This window comes from Python bivittatus, unplaced genomic scaffold, assembly GCF_059951505.1.
Source record: "Python bivittatus isolate LINGU-HERP-01145 unplaced genomic scaffold, Pbiv_v1 ctg000020_np1212, whole genome shotgun sequence".
Classification (NCBI taxonomy): Eukaryota; Metazoa; Chordata; class Lepidosauria; order Squamata; family Pythonidae; genus Python; species Python bivittatus.
Genome location: NW_028277030.1, coordinates 34,225,416 through 34,244,698, shown reverse-complemented (window position 1 = coordinate 34,244,698; position 19,283 = coordinate 34,225,416). Strand labels below are relative to the sequence as shown.

The window sequence follows — 19,283 nt, the reverse complement described above, 5'->3', positions numbered from 1 at the left end:
TTCCACATGCAAAAGTAGCTCAGTGAGAAAGCTTTTTAGATTCTTCAATTGAAAGCCAGGAGAAATTCCTATAAACAGAAATGATTGAACCGGTTTAGAATGATTGTTTATTGAAATACTTTAAAATCATTCAAAATACTCTTTCACATTTAATTTTACCATTTTTCCCAAGATTTGGTTTTATTGAAGTATAACTCTTAAATGTAATGGCTTAACTTGGTTGGAAGAGCTCTTTTTTATGACAGACATTTGCCCTTCTTCTGGCAATTGGAAACTCAATTTCTAAAACCCATTCCCTCTAGGTAGCTGAAAGACAATTTAGTGTGATTATGCTTGACTGGCTAAAAGAAAGCTCTGAGTGAAACTTGAACATAGGCATTTATCCACTTTGGTTCCTATATAAACAAAAAAAAAGGAAGACAATGTAATCTGTAGTTCCATTTTCCCAATTTTCTTCTAATGTCCAAAGCTATGTTCTAAGACTGTTGTAACCCATTTACAGCAATTATTACAACATGGTCAAACATCAATTTATTTGGCATGTTTTCTTAAATCAATTTTAAAATAAATTTGTCTTTTAAGGAAGCAGAACTAAATGTCGGGTATGAATCTCAATTATTCTGGGGGCTGAGGGCTGAATTCAGTTGTTGGATGAACAGAGGTTGGTACTCAAAGCCAGAAAAAAGTGGGTACGACAAAAGAGGACTATGGATTAGGCCTGACCAAATGGGTGGTATGTAAATGAATACTTAAAAAAGCAAATAAAAAAGATAAGTATAATTAGTTTACCTCTTATTATGGCCACTTCCAAAAGTTTTAATAGATAGGAACATTCAGAGTTATGTATGCTTTTTCTGCCACTGTCATTTTTAAATTCTTAAGCCTGAAAATATATTACCATATACTGAGGCATTTGAAAAAAGCACAGTTTAAAAGATAAATAATTCAGTTCCAATATATTTCTGAGGATCAAGTGATTGTTCAATGATTTTTTTTTTAATTGTATCTTCTGCAAATGTTACAGAATAATCCAGAGGTTCCTCTGTTCTGTTAGCGCTACCCTAGAACGCAATATTCCCAGTATAAATAGTACTGGAGGAACTTACATGGACATATTTGAACATACTGCATTAGACTGATGCAAATTTAAAATCAAAATGAACTGAATGTTCTTTGAGATCTGTTCAATTATTAGTGCTAATATATGGATGCCATCAGTGCATGCTGATTTGAAATATTTAAGTGCATGTATTAAATATACTAATATATTAATAATATGGAAAGTGGCATGAAAATGTGCAGATTCTGTATAGTTTTTTTTTAATCACAAACTGATACAATAATAAGATGAAACAAAAATGACAAATTCCAAGAAACTTAATTTAACAGCAAGTTGGCCACATATATAAGATAATCACATTTCATGGTCGCAAGACACTTGTGATTGAGGAAAAATAGAGCAGGAGGATAGACTGATAGACTTTGTGTAGTTGGCTCAGGATCATTCTGTTGTCACCTTGAACATGGACTTGGCCAGGAATGTTGCTGTTATAATGTAACACTTACTTTACCTTATTCATATTCAGTTGCAATGTAGACAAATGTACTAAGACTAGGTGTGATAGTGAGGCAGGATTGATAGCAAATTCACAGTGGACTATATGAAGCACCAGTAGACTACAGTATATGAAGCACCAGGGTTATATTGAATAAAAGCAGAGTAACATCTATTCAGGTGATAACAAAGGTTGTTTTTAAAGTAGGTGATGTGGTCAGTGCTGAAGTATATTCTGCAGTTAGTGTTTGTGACAAAGTAAGAAAACTAGACAATACAGAGCCAAAGAATTATTTGTCTTGTCAAATGCAGCCTATGGTCAAATTTAGCCATATAACACTTCATATTTAATTAAATATGAATGCATTTTAACTTAATTGGCACCTCGGTTTAGTTATTGTTGGCCATACAGTCAGCCAGGTGTTTAGACTGGATTGGCATTTTTATCCTCCTGTAAAGTCCTTCCCAAGGATCTGGGATAGGCAGATGTTTGATGGTGTTAAAGGTATCATCACAGGGTGTAAGCTGTTCTAAGTAAAGGTGCCTTTTGCCATTGACTGATGGTGATTTTGTCAATGCCAATGGTCTTCAAGTGGTGCTATAAGACACCTATAACTATTGGTACTATCTTTGCTTTCTTTTGCCATAGTCATTCTACTTCTATTTGCAGGTCTTTATATTTTGAGATGTTCTCCAGTTCTTTCACTTCCCTTATGCTGTCTCCAAGTATGCAATGTCCACTATCCAGACTTTTTTGTCTTTCTTATCAACAATTGTTAAGTCTGCTTGTATGTTTGAATTCTAAAGTCCCAGAGCACTTTAGATTCTTCATTTTTTATTAGTTGCTGTTGCTGTTGCTGTTATTGTTATTATTATTATTATTTGTCTTTCAGCACCATGTGGTGGCCATCTGATAGCATCTAATGGAATCATCTTGCCACCAGGATGGCCAGGGTACTACAAAGATTCATTAAACTGTGAATGGGTAATTGAAGCAAAGAAAGGGCACTCTATTAAAATCACCTTTGATAAGTGAGTAAAAAATATTAAAAATGCTTGGTAGTTGAGTTTTACAGTTATGTAGAGTGTTTACAATGTAGATGGTTATATATTAATTGACAGTTTTCTTCTGTAAACAAAAAAGTTACTGATAAGAAAAAAAGAAAACAAAATAGAAATATGGATTGTTCAAACTGATGGTATCCAAATAATCAATAAACTGTCTATTTTTTTTTAATTGCTCACTTGTCTTTCATTTACCACATCCTGCACATCTCTTGATCTGGATGTGTTGACCAGTTTTATGTGACTAGTGGTATCTCCTGCTTTGGTCAGCTAGACAGTAAAGGGAAGAGGCATGACTGCAGCCACTTTTTCTAATTGGTCTACAGTATGTTCCCTGCCAGTCACTTGAATAATGAAGAGAGGATGCACAAACTTTCTCTTCTCTACTCTTCACTCTTGAGTCCTGATGAAAATTCTTCCTCTTTTATCTTGTTATTAAGCTTGCCAGGGGGTGGGGGGTGTTAGAAGCATGGGTTGGAGGGGTAAATTGATTGGGATTTTTTTAAAAGCAAATTTATATAGCTTTCCATCTCACCAAAAGCGACTTTGGGTGGCATACAACAATTAGGCATACAATAATTATGGGATTATGGGAAAGGAAGCTATAAATCTCCTCCCATCACCTCTTGTAGCCTCATCATCAGAGAAAGAGGGCTAATTTATAACCACAAATTTTGTCTGATGCTTAATCTCATTTTCTGTACTACTCTGGTGAATATACAGGTAGTCCTTGAGTTATAACAATTTGTTCAGCGACTATTCAAAGTTTATGACAGCACTGAACGAATGGTATTTACAACCAGTCCTTGGAGTTCTGGCTGTTGCAGTGTCTCTGCAGTCATGTGATCATGATCTAGGTGCTCAGTGCCCAGCTCCCAATTGTGATGTTGCAGTGAGCTCCAGTCAGGTGACTGTGATTTCTGACATTCCTTGCTGGCTTCCCAGAAGCAAAGTCAGTGGGGAAGTCAACAGGAAGTCATAAGTCGCAATCACATGAGGTCCTTGCTTAATGACCCATGCAATCTTTGCTTAACAATGGCAACTGGGATTTCTGGAATTGCCATCACTAAACAATACGATTACATAATGTTGACAGCATTTATGACAGCATTGCTTAGCAACAGAAATTCCAGTCCCAATTGTCACTATAACCCAAGGACTACCTGTACAGTAGTCAAGTGAGCAGTAAGAACCTATAGCCACAAACCCTCTTTGCCAGAGGTCCTGTTTGTGCAAGTGAGTGTATATGAATACAGAAGACGTAAACAGAGTATATCTGAATCTCTTCGCTATACACATGATTTTTTTTCCCAAATAAGCCAAAGAATTTGTTGACCCACTTACAGTGTGTTCATATGAATGGGTGGATAGCATGTGAATTAGAGAAGACAGTCATCACAAACATCCTTTTCTCTTTTTTCACACATGCAAACCTCACAACTTCACTCTTCCATTAACATATCTCATGCACATTATCCTTCCATTCAAACATAGAATATTAAAGTATGAGTGGATGGATCAGGATCTCTCTCTCTCTCTCTCTCTCTCTATATATATATATATATATATGTGTGTGTGTGTGTGTGTGTGTGTCTTTATAAAAGAAAAATGTATCACAGCCCTTCTCCCCTGACATTCCCTCTTATTCATATTTCCCACCCATTAATTCAGTAAGTAGTAAAGAAAGAATTTAAATGACTGTTTGGGAGGTATTGGATGGGGAAAAAACAGGTGGAAAGTTTTTTTGAAGTATGAAGATAAAAGTATGAAATTTTCTACTGAAAAGATACTATTTAAAGTATTTACATTTTGAAGAGCAAGATTAGCTGCATTCAGTCTTGTAAATTATCATTTGGCAATGTCTTGGGAACACTGATCTCCTGTTATTGTTTCCATTCTCTGAAATTCTCTTTTCTTGACTAAATATGAAAAATCTCCTGTACTGGGTTTTCAACAGATTTCAAAGACGTATGTTTACTTTGACTTCCCTGAAGTTGATTTTAATGTTTTGTTGTTGTTGTTTTAATCTATTTTATTTATTTTTATCTCATTGTTTGGAAATGATGGGCATGAAAAAAAAAGGAAGTAAAAGAAACTAAAGGGATAGTAAAATGTCTGCAGAAAAAGCAAATATGATTCCTATATGGAAATGCATTAGAAAATGGATTGATCTCCCAACACAATGAATGGAAAATGAACATTAGACAAGAGGATGTAAAAGCTGCTTGGAACAGAGTTCAAATAATTGTGTTACAAAGTGCTGCAGAATGCGTGGAGTTATGCTAATAGGAAGTATGCAAAAAGATACTTGGTGAATGATAGATTAAAAGAGAAAAAAAAATAATGTAAAAGAATGGTGAAAAAACTTAAACTGACAGAAAGATATTGTATACTCTATAGAGAGAGGAAAAGGTGGTTGCAAAGGATATAGTCAAAGAGAGCAAAGAATAGTTAAAATTAAAAGAGGCAGACAAAACACAGAAATTTTGATGGAATGGAAAAGAGGATTAACAAGGAGTCTCCAACTGAGCGAATGGAATAAAAAAAATGAGGGTGATGTCCCCACTTCCATAACTTTAGTTTAAATAGGGATATTTTAATAAATGAAATAGGAAAATAATCCTTAAAATGAGATCTTTTGTCACTCGTATTTACTTCTTTCCACTTCTTCATTTGAGTCAAACAGAAGACCATAAAGGTATTACTTCGATTTTTGGAATAGGTGGAAGTCACGTGACACCAACTCTGGACGGTAGATAGGGTAAGACAGTGAGATCTAACTGCAATTGCTTCTTAAGTGGCTCATGAGGAATGAGGCTTAGCATTGTCATTTTTGCAGCAAAATCTCCTCCTTGTGCTTCTAAATTCTGCTTAACTGTTCTCTCAAAGTTTTGAATGTAGCACTCTAAGTTGATAGTGGTTCAAGGAAATCCATGTGAATAACACCCTATGACTGCCAAAAAACTATAACCATGAATTTTCCTGCAAAAGCCTGGGTTTTTAATTTTTTTCACAGGTTAAGCTTTGGGATGATACTCCACGGACTGATGCTTCATTTTTGGGTCATAATGATGACCCCATGTTTTATTGGCTATTACAATGCTGTGAAGAAATTCCTTATCTTCATTCTCATAGCATGATAATTGCTGGCAAATTTCAATTCTTGAAACTTCCATCTCTGTCATCAGCATGTGAGGAACCCATCTTGCACAGACCTACTAATATTAAAGAACATCAATAATGTGACTCACACATTCCTGCAATATGCCAAGCTTTGAACAGTTTCCCTTTGAGTGATCTGCTGAGTGTCCTTAATCAGTTCATCAACTTTTCTTATGTGAAACTTTATCACTGCTGTCAGAGGACAGCATTCTTGGCCACACAAATCAGCTTTTCCAGGTTCACCCTCTTTACATTTTTTGGCCCAGTAATGCACAGTTCTCACGTCAACCATAAACAACCTGTATTCGGTGATAAATTAAATTCAGCAGTCAAAAATTCAATCAAGGTGCACTACTTAAAGCACACTGATAAGTACATTGCAGGCTTCTATTCCACAAATAATAGTAATTCAGTCTTTTCTCACAGCAACTTCCCAACTGAAGTCAAAGAACAGACGCTAAGGAACAGATTAGACCTTCTAGTGTGTCAGTACTGCCATCTGTTGGTGGCTTTTGGAGGCATTGCCTTTCATTCAAACCTTGTAAAAATTATGAAATTATTTAGGATGAAACTGCTGTTAGGGAATCCTGGAAGTACTATTTAGAGATCTATATTGTAATGATAGTAATACATAGACAACTGGTAGTAATACATTGTAGATTTGTTCCATTTGGGACAACTGCTATGAATGTATATCACTAAGAAAAAAAATGATGGAAAGGAAGACATAATACTACAAGAATGTTGAAAAATGGTAAAGCTACAAATATAGATGATGTAAGTGGATAAGTGTTCAAATATGAGTGTGGCTTGCTTATGGAATGACTGTATAATTTGTTTAACATATATGTAAAGACTGCATCAGTGCCTGACAATTGTAAGAAAGTTGTTACTGTTCCCATATACAAAGGGAAAAGTAGCTAGAGGAAATGCAAGAGGTACAGGGAGATTGGCTTGTTAAAGCCTGCCTGGAAATAAATTTTGTCACTATACATATTAGAAAAAGTCAATTTTAGGCCTTTCTAGTTGGGTCAGATACAAGGCAGATTAGAAGATCAACTCATAAGTCATCTTGGTTACATCAGCGAGAGGTGAGATGTCATTTTTCTTGGCATTGTTTCGGAGCATGCCTGTTTATAACCTAGAGCAGCTACCTGCCTCCTAAGATAAGATAAAAGTCTTTAGGAGCTGCTAGGGGTAAACACCCCACCAGAAGGCATTCTACACACACTATCTCTGCATGCAGATCTTCCTAATTACACATGTCAATTAAACTCAGAAAAAGACACACACACACACAAAAATCCTGCACAGGGATATTCATACACTGTAGGAGGGACACAGAAAGAGAGAGAGGCACTTGCAGAAATGTAATGGTTGCTTGTCCTAGCTGTGCTCATCTGGGTGAGATGAATATTAGTGTGGGAATAGATTTGAAACAAAGCCTTAGGATTCATATACTGGTAGATGGTATCAAAGTTTTCTTATAGCAATTCTTTGCATTATTTCAATATTTTACCCTTTTGGAATATTTTGCATCCTTTTTGTTAAATTTTCCCTAAAGAAGTAAAAGTTCTCTTTTTCTTTAAAAGGAACTGTTTCCTGAATATTCATCAGTATAGGTAGTGAGTAACACCCATACTGAAACCAGTAGTGACCACGTTCATCAGACCCATTGTAAGCTTCTCACATGAAGTAAGTTTTCTTGTGGAGAAGCTAATCCACAGAATACCCTACCCCTAAGGGAATACTATCAAGTGGTCCTTTGAGAAGTGTATTGTTAATCCTGGAACTTGCAGTTTGATAGAATTCTGGATGAAAGTTAGAAGGGGTAGCTGTAAGTAAAATTTTGGAAGTAGTTTCATGCAGACCATATTTTTACTCTTCAGCAACTCACTGAGAAATGTGTGAATGTGAGAAAGTATATTGTACATTTCTAGACTTAGAGAAAGCATATGAAAATGTGGATATATCTGAATTATGGAAAATGTGCCAATACGAAAATGAAGGTTGTTTGTTCAATAGATTAGGAACAGCATGTCATGGAAGTAAACATTCATGAGAACAAATGGAATGCTTACCAAATAGTTCAACGATGGGCAGGGAATAAAACAAGAATGCATGCTTTGCTGGTTTGCTGGTTTGCAGCAAAGGTTAGATTATATGATGTAATGGAGTATGATTCCGAGAATTGATTTATCAAAGACCAAGGCAATTGTGTTTGACAGAAAAAAAGAAGTGAACAATTGCAAATACTACATAAATGCCCCCAAAAGCTAGTAGATAAATTTGTACACCTTGGTAGATTATTTACTAAAGATGTTAAAAGGAATGAAAAAAAAAAAAGTCATGCAAAATGTAGCGGGTTGTTCCTGGCCCCTTACAAAGAATGAATGTTTGTCCAAAGGAGTGAAAATGGCTATGCTTCTGCCTCTTTATTGTATGGAAGGGAATGTTGGTAAGTCAGGTCAAACAGGAGTACTCTTCTAAATCAGATATGAACACAAGGCCTTTTGCCACTATCCTCCTTTGAGATCAAACAAATCAGTTCCATGATAGAGTTCCTGGAGTTCTTGGATGTGTTACTCCTTTAACATCACAAACTCTTTTCTCATATCTGAAGCCAAAAGGTTAAGGATCTTGTGCAGCCAGAATGTTTTGTTTCTACATGAATGCTATCAGTGATACCTTTGTAAGCAGGAGGGGGAAAAGGCTTGAGTAGACAAACAGCAACAAAAGGTTTCTATTTTTCTAGTTTGAAAGGCTGTCAGATGAATCTACAATATTTAGGCACAATTAGATTGGGTTACACATCAGTCAAAACTATAGACAAGCCACTTAGTAGAACTGGGTATATTCAATGCAGAAATAATAGTTAGAAAATAATTTCACGCTCAGCCTTTTTTGAATCTAGAAGTATTATGCTAAAAAGTGGAAGAAGGTGGGAAACATGACTGGAACAAAAGAGAAAATGGTTCTTCTAGTATCAAATTTGCAACTGATGTTTTGTGTAACCCTGGAAAGCTCAGAATGTCTCTTCACTCATTTTTCCATTTTTACTTGTTGCTTTGATTAATGTAATCATAACATTAATAATTTTCTTTATTTAAGGCCTAAACACTGTTTAATAAATGCTAAAAATCTACAAAACATGTACAAGTGTAGGCAAAGATTCCAGAGTTCTTTATGTCCAAATCCCAGTTATATGAAAATAGCTATATCTTGTGTCCTTTGTACACTCTTTTTTAGAAACTGTTGTATATTAAATAGAGTATTGGTCAGTCTAGGCCTGGTAACAACTACTGGTTAGTTGCCCTTCACAGCCTGTCTTTATATATGGGATTGTTTGGCTGGAAGTGATAGTGGTGTGAACTTTGGATCTTACAGATACTGATCATGAGCTTTCCTAATTTTGATTTTACAAACACAAAATATGAGTTTTACCACTGAATTAAGATCCCTAGATCTCCTTTACATGAAATCAGACAAGTGGATTATTTATCTGAATATTATGTTTAATGTTTTCTGAGTATCATGAGATCATAAATGGCTTTTGATCCCTGCAAATGCCCCAGCACATCCTCTTCTATGGATGTAGTTTGCAAGCTATTGTGGTTCATGTATTTTCCTGTACAGTATGAAATCATTATAAAACATAAGGAACATATGAAGACTAAATCAATCATGTAACTTCTACTTCCCATCAGAAGTATTATTGCTGGAGATTCTACCAACATATCCTGAATTGTGTTTATCATTATTCTGATTTATTTAATTATTACATTTGTATGCCACCTACTTTGCAAATTCTACCAAATACTTTATTTTTGTTGTTACAGATTCCAAACAGAAGTGAATTATGATACATTGGAAGTCAGAGATGGACCAAGTGGTTCATCCCCATTAATTGGAGAATATCATGGTACCCAAGCACCACAGTTTCTTATTAGTACTGGCAATTATATGTATCTTTTATTCACCACGGACAATAGCCGTTCTAGTGTTGGTTTCTTAATTCATTATGAGAGTAAGTCTGATCTTTTTCCTCACTTAAATAAATGTGTTAAGAGAATGGGGCATATTTACAATATGTATCTAATGGTTCTATGTATTATTTTTATTATTTGTAAGCCACTTTGAACTGTATAGTTGGGATGCAAATATTTTAGATAAATAAAGCATAAACATTTTCTACGAATATAACACCTTGTCACAAACGTAGTGGCTTCAGTGCAATTGAGTAGTGGTCCTATTTCCATCTTTATGAATATTTAGAATGGGAAATCTTCATTTACAATAGTTTTCTTCAGTGTTATTTATGTTCAAAGCTCTCATAACCTGCAACTCATGTATGTAGTTGGTACACTGAGGTTGCTTTGATTCCTTTTTACCTTCTGATTTACAATTACAATTCTGATGTGTAAACCAAGCCAATTATATAGTAGCAGCAGCAGCAGCAGCAGCAGCAGCAGCAGCAGGTTTTTGTTTTTTTTTCCTTTTCTTTTCATGAACACTGTAACTAGGAGGTACCAGTTGGTCATGATTAGATAATTGGGTTCAGCATACAGGGACAAAAGCTTCAAGCAAATTTACTAAGTAAAGGGGGTACTTTTTGCAAACATCCAACCAGCATAGGGATTGGCAATAGAGGGAAATAGGGGTTGTTCAGAACAGTGAAAACTGCACTGTTGTGGATCCATGGCAGGGAATGGGGAGAGGTATTGGGTAATTTGACTAGCAGATTGCTGCAAAATTCCGGACATGAGATGATTAGGACATGAACCAGCTCCTTTGCTATCTCTGTGTAAGGAACTGATGGATCCTATGAAAATTCATTAAATGATAGTTGCAAGTGTTGGTTGTTTTATCAATGAAGATTTTAAACACCTTTATTGATTTAGATTACTACTGAGGAGGCCTAGAATTGGAAGCTCTGGAAATAGAAAAAGAAAAAAAAAGTCTCCCCAGCTACTGAAGGGAGATACCAAAAAAAAAGCAAATTAACTGTCCCTATTTCCAGTGCTTTATGTCTTTATTAAGCATGGGTCAATCTGATCATTTGTAGATCAAAAAGAACCCACAACAGGAAGTACCCTAAGTGCATTCGGGAAACTATTTAGATTCATTTGGGCTGAACCATTTTAACCTTTTCTCTACCTCTGCAGATGTTTATACATGATATCAGTTGAAAACTGATCATGGAATGATTTGTCTATGACAACAGAATCACACAGGACATAGATCGTATTCAGATAATCAGCTGTACCTGAATAGAAACTAAATCCCTCATGTACCCTGCTCTGTCTGTAGGGCCAGTGTCAGCTGGGTGGTTATGAGGGACATGAAATTCCAAGCTGCTCTGAGTAGAACAATCTCATTGAAATCCCCTAGGATAAGGAGCCAAGGATAATCAGCTGAGATCACCCTGGCTAGCTCAGAAGAAGAAACTGTTAGACAGCAGAGAGGATGGTACACTTACTGTCTCCTTATTCTCTTTTGGGTGATCAGCTGCACCAGTATGCATTCAAGTGCGCTGCTATACAGTTCATATATTCAGTGAGATGGAATTAATATAGAGCATGGCCACTTCATTTACCACTTCTCGAAGCCTAGCCCAACAACCCATAGAATAGTCTGATGGCTGAAGCTGGGAGAGATGAACATCTTCTTTTCTGTGTAACAAATCTCTTTGATATATACTAGGTCAGCATTTTAAGCCACAATTAAATAGTGAATAACAGATGCTGTACAGCAATAGTCTGGCATTAGAAAGCAGAATTAACATGTTGGAGGGCCCATCTTCACTCTCATCTTGACCTCTTTGATTAAACTGCAACCCATAAGGTTGGAAGTCCAACACATGGACTGACCAACCTCATCCTGCAACAATCATGTTGCAGCCTCCCACTGTGTTATTAGTTAAATGTTACTGGGTTTTCTACAAATCAGGTCTACTTATCCCAACAAATAAGACATACAGAAGATGAAATCCAAATATAAGAGGAGATAACTTAAAGAAATAAAACAGGAAAATAGGATGCCATCTGTTAGATATATTTTCTTCATATTCATTTTTTACTTATTCCCTTCCTTAATCAGTATTGCTTTTTTGGTCCTATTTTTTAAAGCAGTGATTATGGAAATAACAGTAACAAAGAGTATTGGGGATTTTTTGGTCTAATTTGGTTTGGAATTGTTTTCTGTCCCCTGTCCAGGTGTTACACTGGAATCAGATTCCTGCCTTGACCCAGGAATTCCTGTAAATGGCCACCGGCATGGTAATAATTTCAGTATCCGATCTACAGTAACATTTAGCTGTGATCCAGGTTATACTCTGAGTGATGATGAACCACTTCTGTGTGAAAGAAACCATCAGTGGAACCACGCACTGCCTAGCTGTGATGGTAAGTAGTACATGCTTACTAAAAAGATATTATCAAAATAAGGACAATACTACAATTCCATCTTTTCATGTTTTCTGCATTAATAGAGGAAAGTACAGAAAGAAATGGAATTATTCACGTTCCTTATTTTTGAAATCCCTTTTGTACACATAAGAATCTCTGCCTTATCTGCTCCTATTAATGTGTGGCTTTCTGGGAAGCATAAAAACAAAGGAATGTATAATTTTATGCTATGGTTATGCTAGCAGTCATTTATTTACTTAAACATTTCTGAGCCACGTCTCCTAAACTCTGATTTATAAAATTTAATCATGCATAATAAAGCAAAAAGTATGTTTTATAATAATGCATACTTATATTAATAAAATCAATATTATAATCAATTTATACCAAAACATCTAAATGCCTTAGTAACACTTACTTATTTCCAGGAAAAGAAATAAGATTCATTCAGCAAAAAACTTGGCTGAACAAATGAGACTTAAAGAGAGAGAGAGAGAGAGCAAGAGCGAGCAGTAGTTAACAGAATCTAGATGAGTGATATTTCATAAGTACAAGGGGGGACCCAAAAAAACCTGGAATTTATTTATAAAAAATAGTGTATTTATTTTTACATGTTCAAACTTCAGGCACCTTCAAAGTACTCTCCATTTGATGCAATACACCTATCGAGACATTTTTTCCACTGCTCAAAACAGGTTTTGAATTCGTCGATTCTGATGCCTTTTAGTGCTTCTGCCGTTTTTTGTTTCACCTCCTCCACATCGGCAAAACATTTCCCTTTCATCTGGGGAAACAAGAAAAAGTCACACTGGGCGAGATCAGGTGAATAGGGAGGGTGGGACACAAGGTCATGCCATTTTTGGTCAAAAACTGCTGAACACTCAGTGCAGTGTGTGCAGGTGTGTTGTCATGGTGGAAGAACCAGTCACCTGTTTGCCACAACTCAGGATGTTTCTTCCACAAATCGTGACACAACCTTCCAAAATTGCCAGATAAAAACTTTGGTTGACCATTTCACCCAGAGGAACAAATTCCGAGTGCACAATCCCTCTCACATCAAAGAAACAGATGATCATTGTTTTCACGTTTAACTTCACTTGTACTGTTTTGGGTTGTGAAGATATGGCAGTTTTCCATAGGCTGGATTGCTGTTTCGTTTCGGGGTCATAGGCGTAGCACCAAGATTCATCTCCGGTTATGACTTTCAAAAAAAAATCAGGGTCAGCCTTCAACTGCTCCTTCAAAGCATGGCATGCAGTCAAGCGATTGTCTCTTTGTTCAGACGTGAGCAACCGAGGCACGAATCACCCATCATGAAATAGGCAAACACATTGAAAGAGTCTCTAAAAAACCCCCACTGAAGCCGAACGCAGCCTCTCACACCAACCCAGCTGGTACACTGATGCAGATGGGTTCCTAGGACATTCACCTAGTGGGAGAAGCCTGTACTACAAGGGGCCCGCCCTCCAGAAGATAATTCCAGTTTTTTGGGGGGTCCCCCCTCATATATAGCTCCTGTTGAAAAGCCACTGTCAATTGTCTTTAAAGGGGCAGGCTTTGGCTGATGAATTTTCAGGAGTATCCTGTGCCAGTTGATGCAAAACAGGCAATTGCAAGTTGGGAAAGCTTTATTGCTGTGTTGTAAGTTTCTTGAAATTATCTAGGGGTAATTAGCAAGATTGATTACTATTGCAGCTTTCAGGATGTTAGTTGAGGTGTATAAATTTCAGTCAAAGGGAGGATGAAGTTTTTGCTGGGACCAATATTTTTCAGAATGCTAAACCTGCTGCTCTAGCAATATCAGTAGACCAGGATCTCTCTGACTGCTAAAGCAGCACCCAGAAAAAGTAGTAAGGCACCTTCTCTGAAGCACTTTGCCTGTCTGAGAGGACTTGGCTCACTGCTTAGAGCAGGCCTGATCTTTCTTGAAGTGGCTTTAGTAATAGCAGGTGGGTCAGGTAGCTCTCTGGTTGCTAAAGCAGCAGCAAAATCACTAGAGAATGTGGTATACTTGGACCTCTCTACAGGGACCTGCTTATCAGTTGGGGCAGTTTTTCTTTACATGGGTTTCGCAGGCAAGTTGCACCAGGATACAATACTTATACTGGTTCTGACAGGTAGATAAACCCATCACTCTAGCCCTCATTCTCAAAACAAATTGAGAATGAAGTGTATTTTGAATGTGGAATTTTATTGTTTGTTCTCTTAGGATTAGGTAGCTCAAATCTGTCATGATACCAGCATTTAGTATATGTGATTGTTAAATATTAAAGCATAAAAATATAGGAAAAAACCAGAATCGCCACCAAACTACAGTTCTAATTTGCAATCAATCGTGAATTTAGCCATATATAATATGTAATTTATTAGGCAAAGTTGAGCATGTATTATGATAAATATTCATTCACAAGGAAAAATCTTTTTGATTGGGTCCTAGCCTATTTATTTTAATCTTCACAGAAGTTCAGTTTTGATAAAAATAATAAAGCATCTGTGGTGAAAGAATCTTCTCTTCCTTGAAAACAAAAGATGAGAAAAGATTTTAAAAATAAATCTGTAATCCAACATGTCTTTAATCAATCAGTACAACCAGTATATCATAAAGTTGTTTCATATATTTGGCCCTAAGCCTAGATCAAAGACAATCAAGGAAATTTATAATGGTATTATTTTTTAGAGATCATAATATCAAATACTTATAAGTAATCTATAGTTCAGGAAAAAAAATAAGATTGATAGGAAAATAATTTGTAACTGATGTTTTTGGTGTAAACCTGTTTCTTTCTCCTATGTAATCTTATTCCCTCCTGATCACCAAACCAGCCCTTGCTGTCTATACACTGCATTTGACAGTGTTCTGTGTAACCCAGTATCTTTCAGATAGAGAACCAGCATATTCTATTTTTCTCTTGTTATCCTTTTTGACATATACTCTTGCAAGATTCTTTACTATCAGGTTGTCAAGGAAACAACACTGTCTGTTCTAATAGACTCTTAATGCAGATGTACACATTAATCCTGCTGCTGCTGCTAATCAGTTCATTTGCTCTGATGATGTTTATAATATTTCTACTTCAGCAAGGACCTATTATGTATATGTAAAATGTGAACCTTATAAGGTAAAGATGTCTCCTTCCTTCTTTCCTAGCAAATTTCCCACTATTGATTAGCACTTGTACATAATGTGTCTCCCCAAAACAAAGAGTTTAATAAGCCCTCTTAATTTTAAATGGGAATTTATCATCTTCTTCTTCTTCTTCTTCTTCTTCTTCTTCTTCTTCTTCTTCTTCTTCTTCTTCTTCTTCTTCTTCTTCTTCTTCTTCTTCTTCTTCTTCTTCTTCTTCTTCTTCTTCTTCTATTAGCTCTATGTGGTGGGTATATTTATGGAAGAAGTGGAACTCTTCTGTCACCAGGCTTTCCTGATTTTTATCCCAATTCTTTAAACTGCACATGGACAATTGAGGTTTCTCATGGCAAAGGTAAGAATAATTGTATAATTGTGTCTTACAGAGAGAATAAATTAATTAAAAATGCAAACTCATCCATGGCTATTTAAACTACTTGAAAGACAAGAGAGAGAGAATTAATTATCTTAACTCACTTTTGGAGTTGTTGAAGTTAGCCAGTTCTGTTGGCTTTACTCTCTTTCTTATCATTTCTAGGAAGAGGACTAATCTCAAAATTAGAAGCTATAAAGAAGCAAAATCATATTAATAATAATTTGGTGATTGTCAATAGAGTATTATAATGCTTGCACAGATTGCTTGCGTACATATATTCTTTGATTCATTTTATTTTGTTATGTTTTTGATTCAAATTGCAGAATCAAGAGTAGGGGTAATTTGCAAACATTTAATTAGGTTCATTGTCTTAGAATGCATCTATGCTAAAAGTTTGCTAAATGTCTTACAGTGCCAATGCTTCCATGTAGACTGCTTGTAAGCCAGTGTGGTGTAGTGCTAGATGTTGGACAAGCAGCTGGAAGACATATTCTGGTCCACCCACAGCCCCAGAAACATACTTGATGACTTTGGGACAATTATTCTTTGCAACTTAACTTACTTTATAGGCTTGTTGTAAAGAAAAAGTGGAGGAGGGAGTGCTTTGTAAGTTGCCTTGTACTCTTGGAGGAAAGGCAAGATATACATCTAACAAATAAATAATTCAATTTTAGCCTTATTAAAATATTTGTAGGATAAATATTAGACAAAAGGAAAGTCTCAAAGAAAATAAAACACTAATCTTTAATAGAGATTTGACATTCATGAGTTTGAGATTTATGAGTTTAAAATATTACCAATTATCCCACCAACACAGGAATCTTTCATACATTCATTTATACTCTACTTATGTCAAAATGTAGCTTAAAATTGTGGTTCTGATTCCACAAAAGCATGTTTTGGCTTCCTTATTATTGTAATTTGCCTGAAACAGGTGGTTAGCTAATTATAAAATGCTTTTATCATAGACCAATAGTTTTTGAGAAAAGGAATCTTCCCAGATATTTTTTCTTATGACAGGTATCTGTAAACATACATAATATATTGGTTTTGATAACTGTCTAGCTATAGTATAAAATGGTTATGACAATGAATATGTTTAAGGCCTAGACTAGAGGTTGGTGAATAATTTTTATTTTCTTTACTGTCATAATATGATATGTTCTGAATATAACCTATTAAGGAATGCTGTTTTGTGGTATAATAGAGATGCAGAGGCAGCAGTAGGTTTCCACTATGAACAGAAATAGCTTATCTTGAACAAATTTGATTTTGGAACAAAAAACATATTTGAGGCCTAGAACTTTTGGCAGCAGCCTGCTATCTTAATTATAATAGCAACTGATCTCACCCGCTATAGTACTGTAGTGTGCACTGTAGCACAGCTTGAAGTTCAGAGGCCACAGCTGCATGGAATTTGAGATGCGACTTAGCTATGACATGGCTCCATGAGCATCTACCCTAATAAATGTGACTGCTGGCATTGCCTTCCCTGACTCAAAAATCCTGTTTGGAGGAAGGGAGATGCAATGGCAGTTTTAGGACTGAGGAAAGTACGATGGCATTTTACTTGCATGGATTCTGATGCAATCATTTATGGAGGGGTACTCACTCATGTGGCACTTGTACTAGATTTTTGGTATATCTCTGTATGTGAGAATGTTGAGAATGTCATGGATATTCCTAGTAGCTGATGGAACTAATGGCAATGCTAAACTCTTAGCTGTCTAGGATTATAGGTGGTTCAGTTCAAGAGACCAGGTTGCAAAATAGTTTGTCATATTTAGGTCATTCTGTCCATAAAAAGCAAAACATTATTCTTTTCTCATCCTTCAAGGTGTTCAACTGATCTTCCACACTTTTCACCTGGAGAGCTCCCATGACTATTTGCTCATCACTGAAGATGGGAGCTTTACAGAACCTGTGGCAAGATTAACAGGCTCTGTTTTACCTCCTACCATTAAAGCTGGACTCTTTGGAAACTTTACTGCACAACTTCGATTCATTTCTGATTTTTCCATATCCTATGAAGGTTTTAATATAACATTTTCAGGTAAAGATGTGCAAATAGTTGCTTTGTCAATTACTTATGTTTATATTATTATTAAATAGCAATTACTAAGAGGTATTACATGCTACATGTTGACATAATAACATACTTAATCTAGTTCTTGTTTACCTTTTAAAGTACTCTCAGTTCAGTGCATATATATTTACTTCATTGGAAGTTCTATTTATAGTGATGTCTATTTATTTATTTTTTTATACATACATACCTCATTATCACTATCATCACCCTGCTTTGGATCTAAGATACTTTTAACAACTAACTGATTAATATTTTAGAAGAAGTATTTTGAACATCAGGTACCAGGTTTGGTAGAAAGATGTTTGCCACCTCTATCCAAAGTAATTGTTAAATATCACCTTAATACAGAAAAGAGATACCTGGAAGAATATGCTGGAGGATTATTTATTTATTTATGCATGCATGCATGCATGCCTTCAAGTCAGCATTCACTCCCAGCAACTGCCTGGACTTGTCCTGGCAGTTTTCTTGGCAAGATTTCAGAAGTGGTTTGCCATGGCCTTCTTCCTAGGCTAATTTTGGTTTTATGCATAAGGTAGGACAAGAACTCATGTCTCCTGGTTTCTAGCCTGGTACCTTAACCACTATACCAATTGTCATGTTAACTGCATGGATTCTGAGGACAATATGTTTAGATTTCGGCTGCTTTTCAACTTTCTGGAATTGTGTTCAGGCTTAGAAATATAAGATGCCTTTGAATAGAACTTCAGAGGGGTCTCTTGGCTTTGTCTTAAGTGAAGCACCCTTTCAAAGCTGCTTCACTGGGCAACCCCCTGGCTTCTAAAAATAGAGCAAATGCTGCTTTCCTTTGCCTATGTCGAGTGCTTTTTCAACTCTCTTCTGGCTATTGCCAGTGTTGGTTCAGACTGCAAGGAAACATGAAGTGCCTTACTGAGCAAAGAATGCTCAGTAAACTGAAATGAAGACTGTTTCATTTCTGTGGCATCAGTGTTTTCACTGAGGCAAATTCAAAACACCTTTGAAGGTGTTCTAATTTTTTTTCCCCCTCCTTGGTTGATCTAAGTCCATTGCTCATTTCAACAAGGTACAAAAACAAACAGTTTAAGAAGTTATGTGTAAAACAATGACTGTTGTTACTTTGATATCCAGCTATTTTGTTACTTTGATAATCAATCAAAATATCTTGTTACATCCTAATATTTCTCCAACTTACTTATTCTATTCTTATAGAGATTTTCATTTCACTTTTCTGTACATATGCATAAGCTATATTCTGTGAAGTTGAAGGTCAGTGTGATAAAATAAAAAAAATATGTGAAAACCACAAAAGCAAAAAATAGAAATACTGTCTGGCTTAAATATTAGGTACTTAAAAGACAGCATTCTGCCAGAATAAAAAATGTGTTTATTATTTGAGAAAAGGTATTCAGAGATGGGAATATCTCTATTTCATAGCCTAAATTATCAGTGTAGAAAGAGTCAATGAGAAGTTCTGTATTGTGCCATAATCAGCCATGTCTTCTTCATAAGAAGGTTGCAAAGAG

The 19,283-nt window shown here is 35.8% G+C and overlaps 1 protein-coding gene across 1 annotated transcript in view; it reads left to right on the top strand.

The window, feature by feature from the left end:
* The window catches only part of CSMD1 (CUB and Sushi multiple domains 1), a 1,157,732-nt gene that overhangs the window by 883,505 nt on the left and 254,944 nt on the right, over nt 1-19,283 (top strand). Inside the window, exons 16-20 of the mRNA XM_088136832.1 lie at nt 2,449-2,587; nt 9,622-9,809; nt 11,998-12,186; nt 15,552-15,668; nt 17,527-17,742. Coding sequence (XP_087992958.1) covers nt 2,449-2,587; nt 9,622-9,809; nt 11,998-12,186; nt 15,552-15,668; nt 17,527-17,742 — 849 coding nt within the window. The remainder of the gene's footprint in view (nt 1-2,448; nt 2,588-9,621; nt 9,810-11,997; nt 12,187-15,551; nt 15,669-17,526; nt 17,743-19,283) is intronic.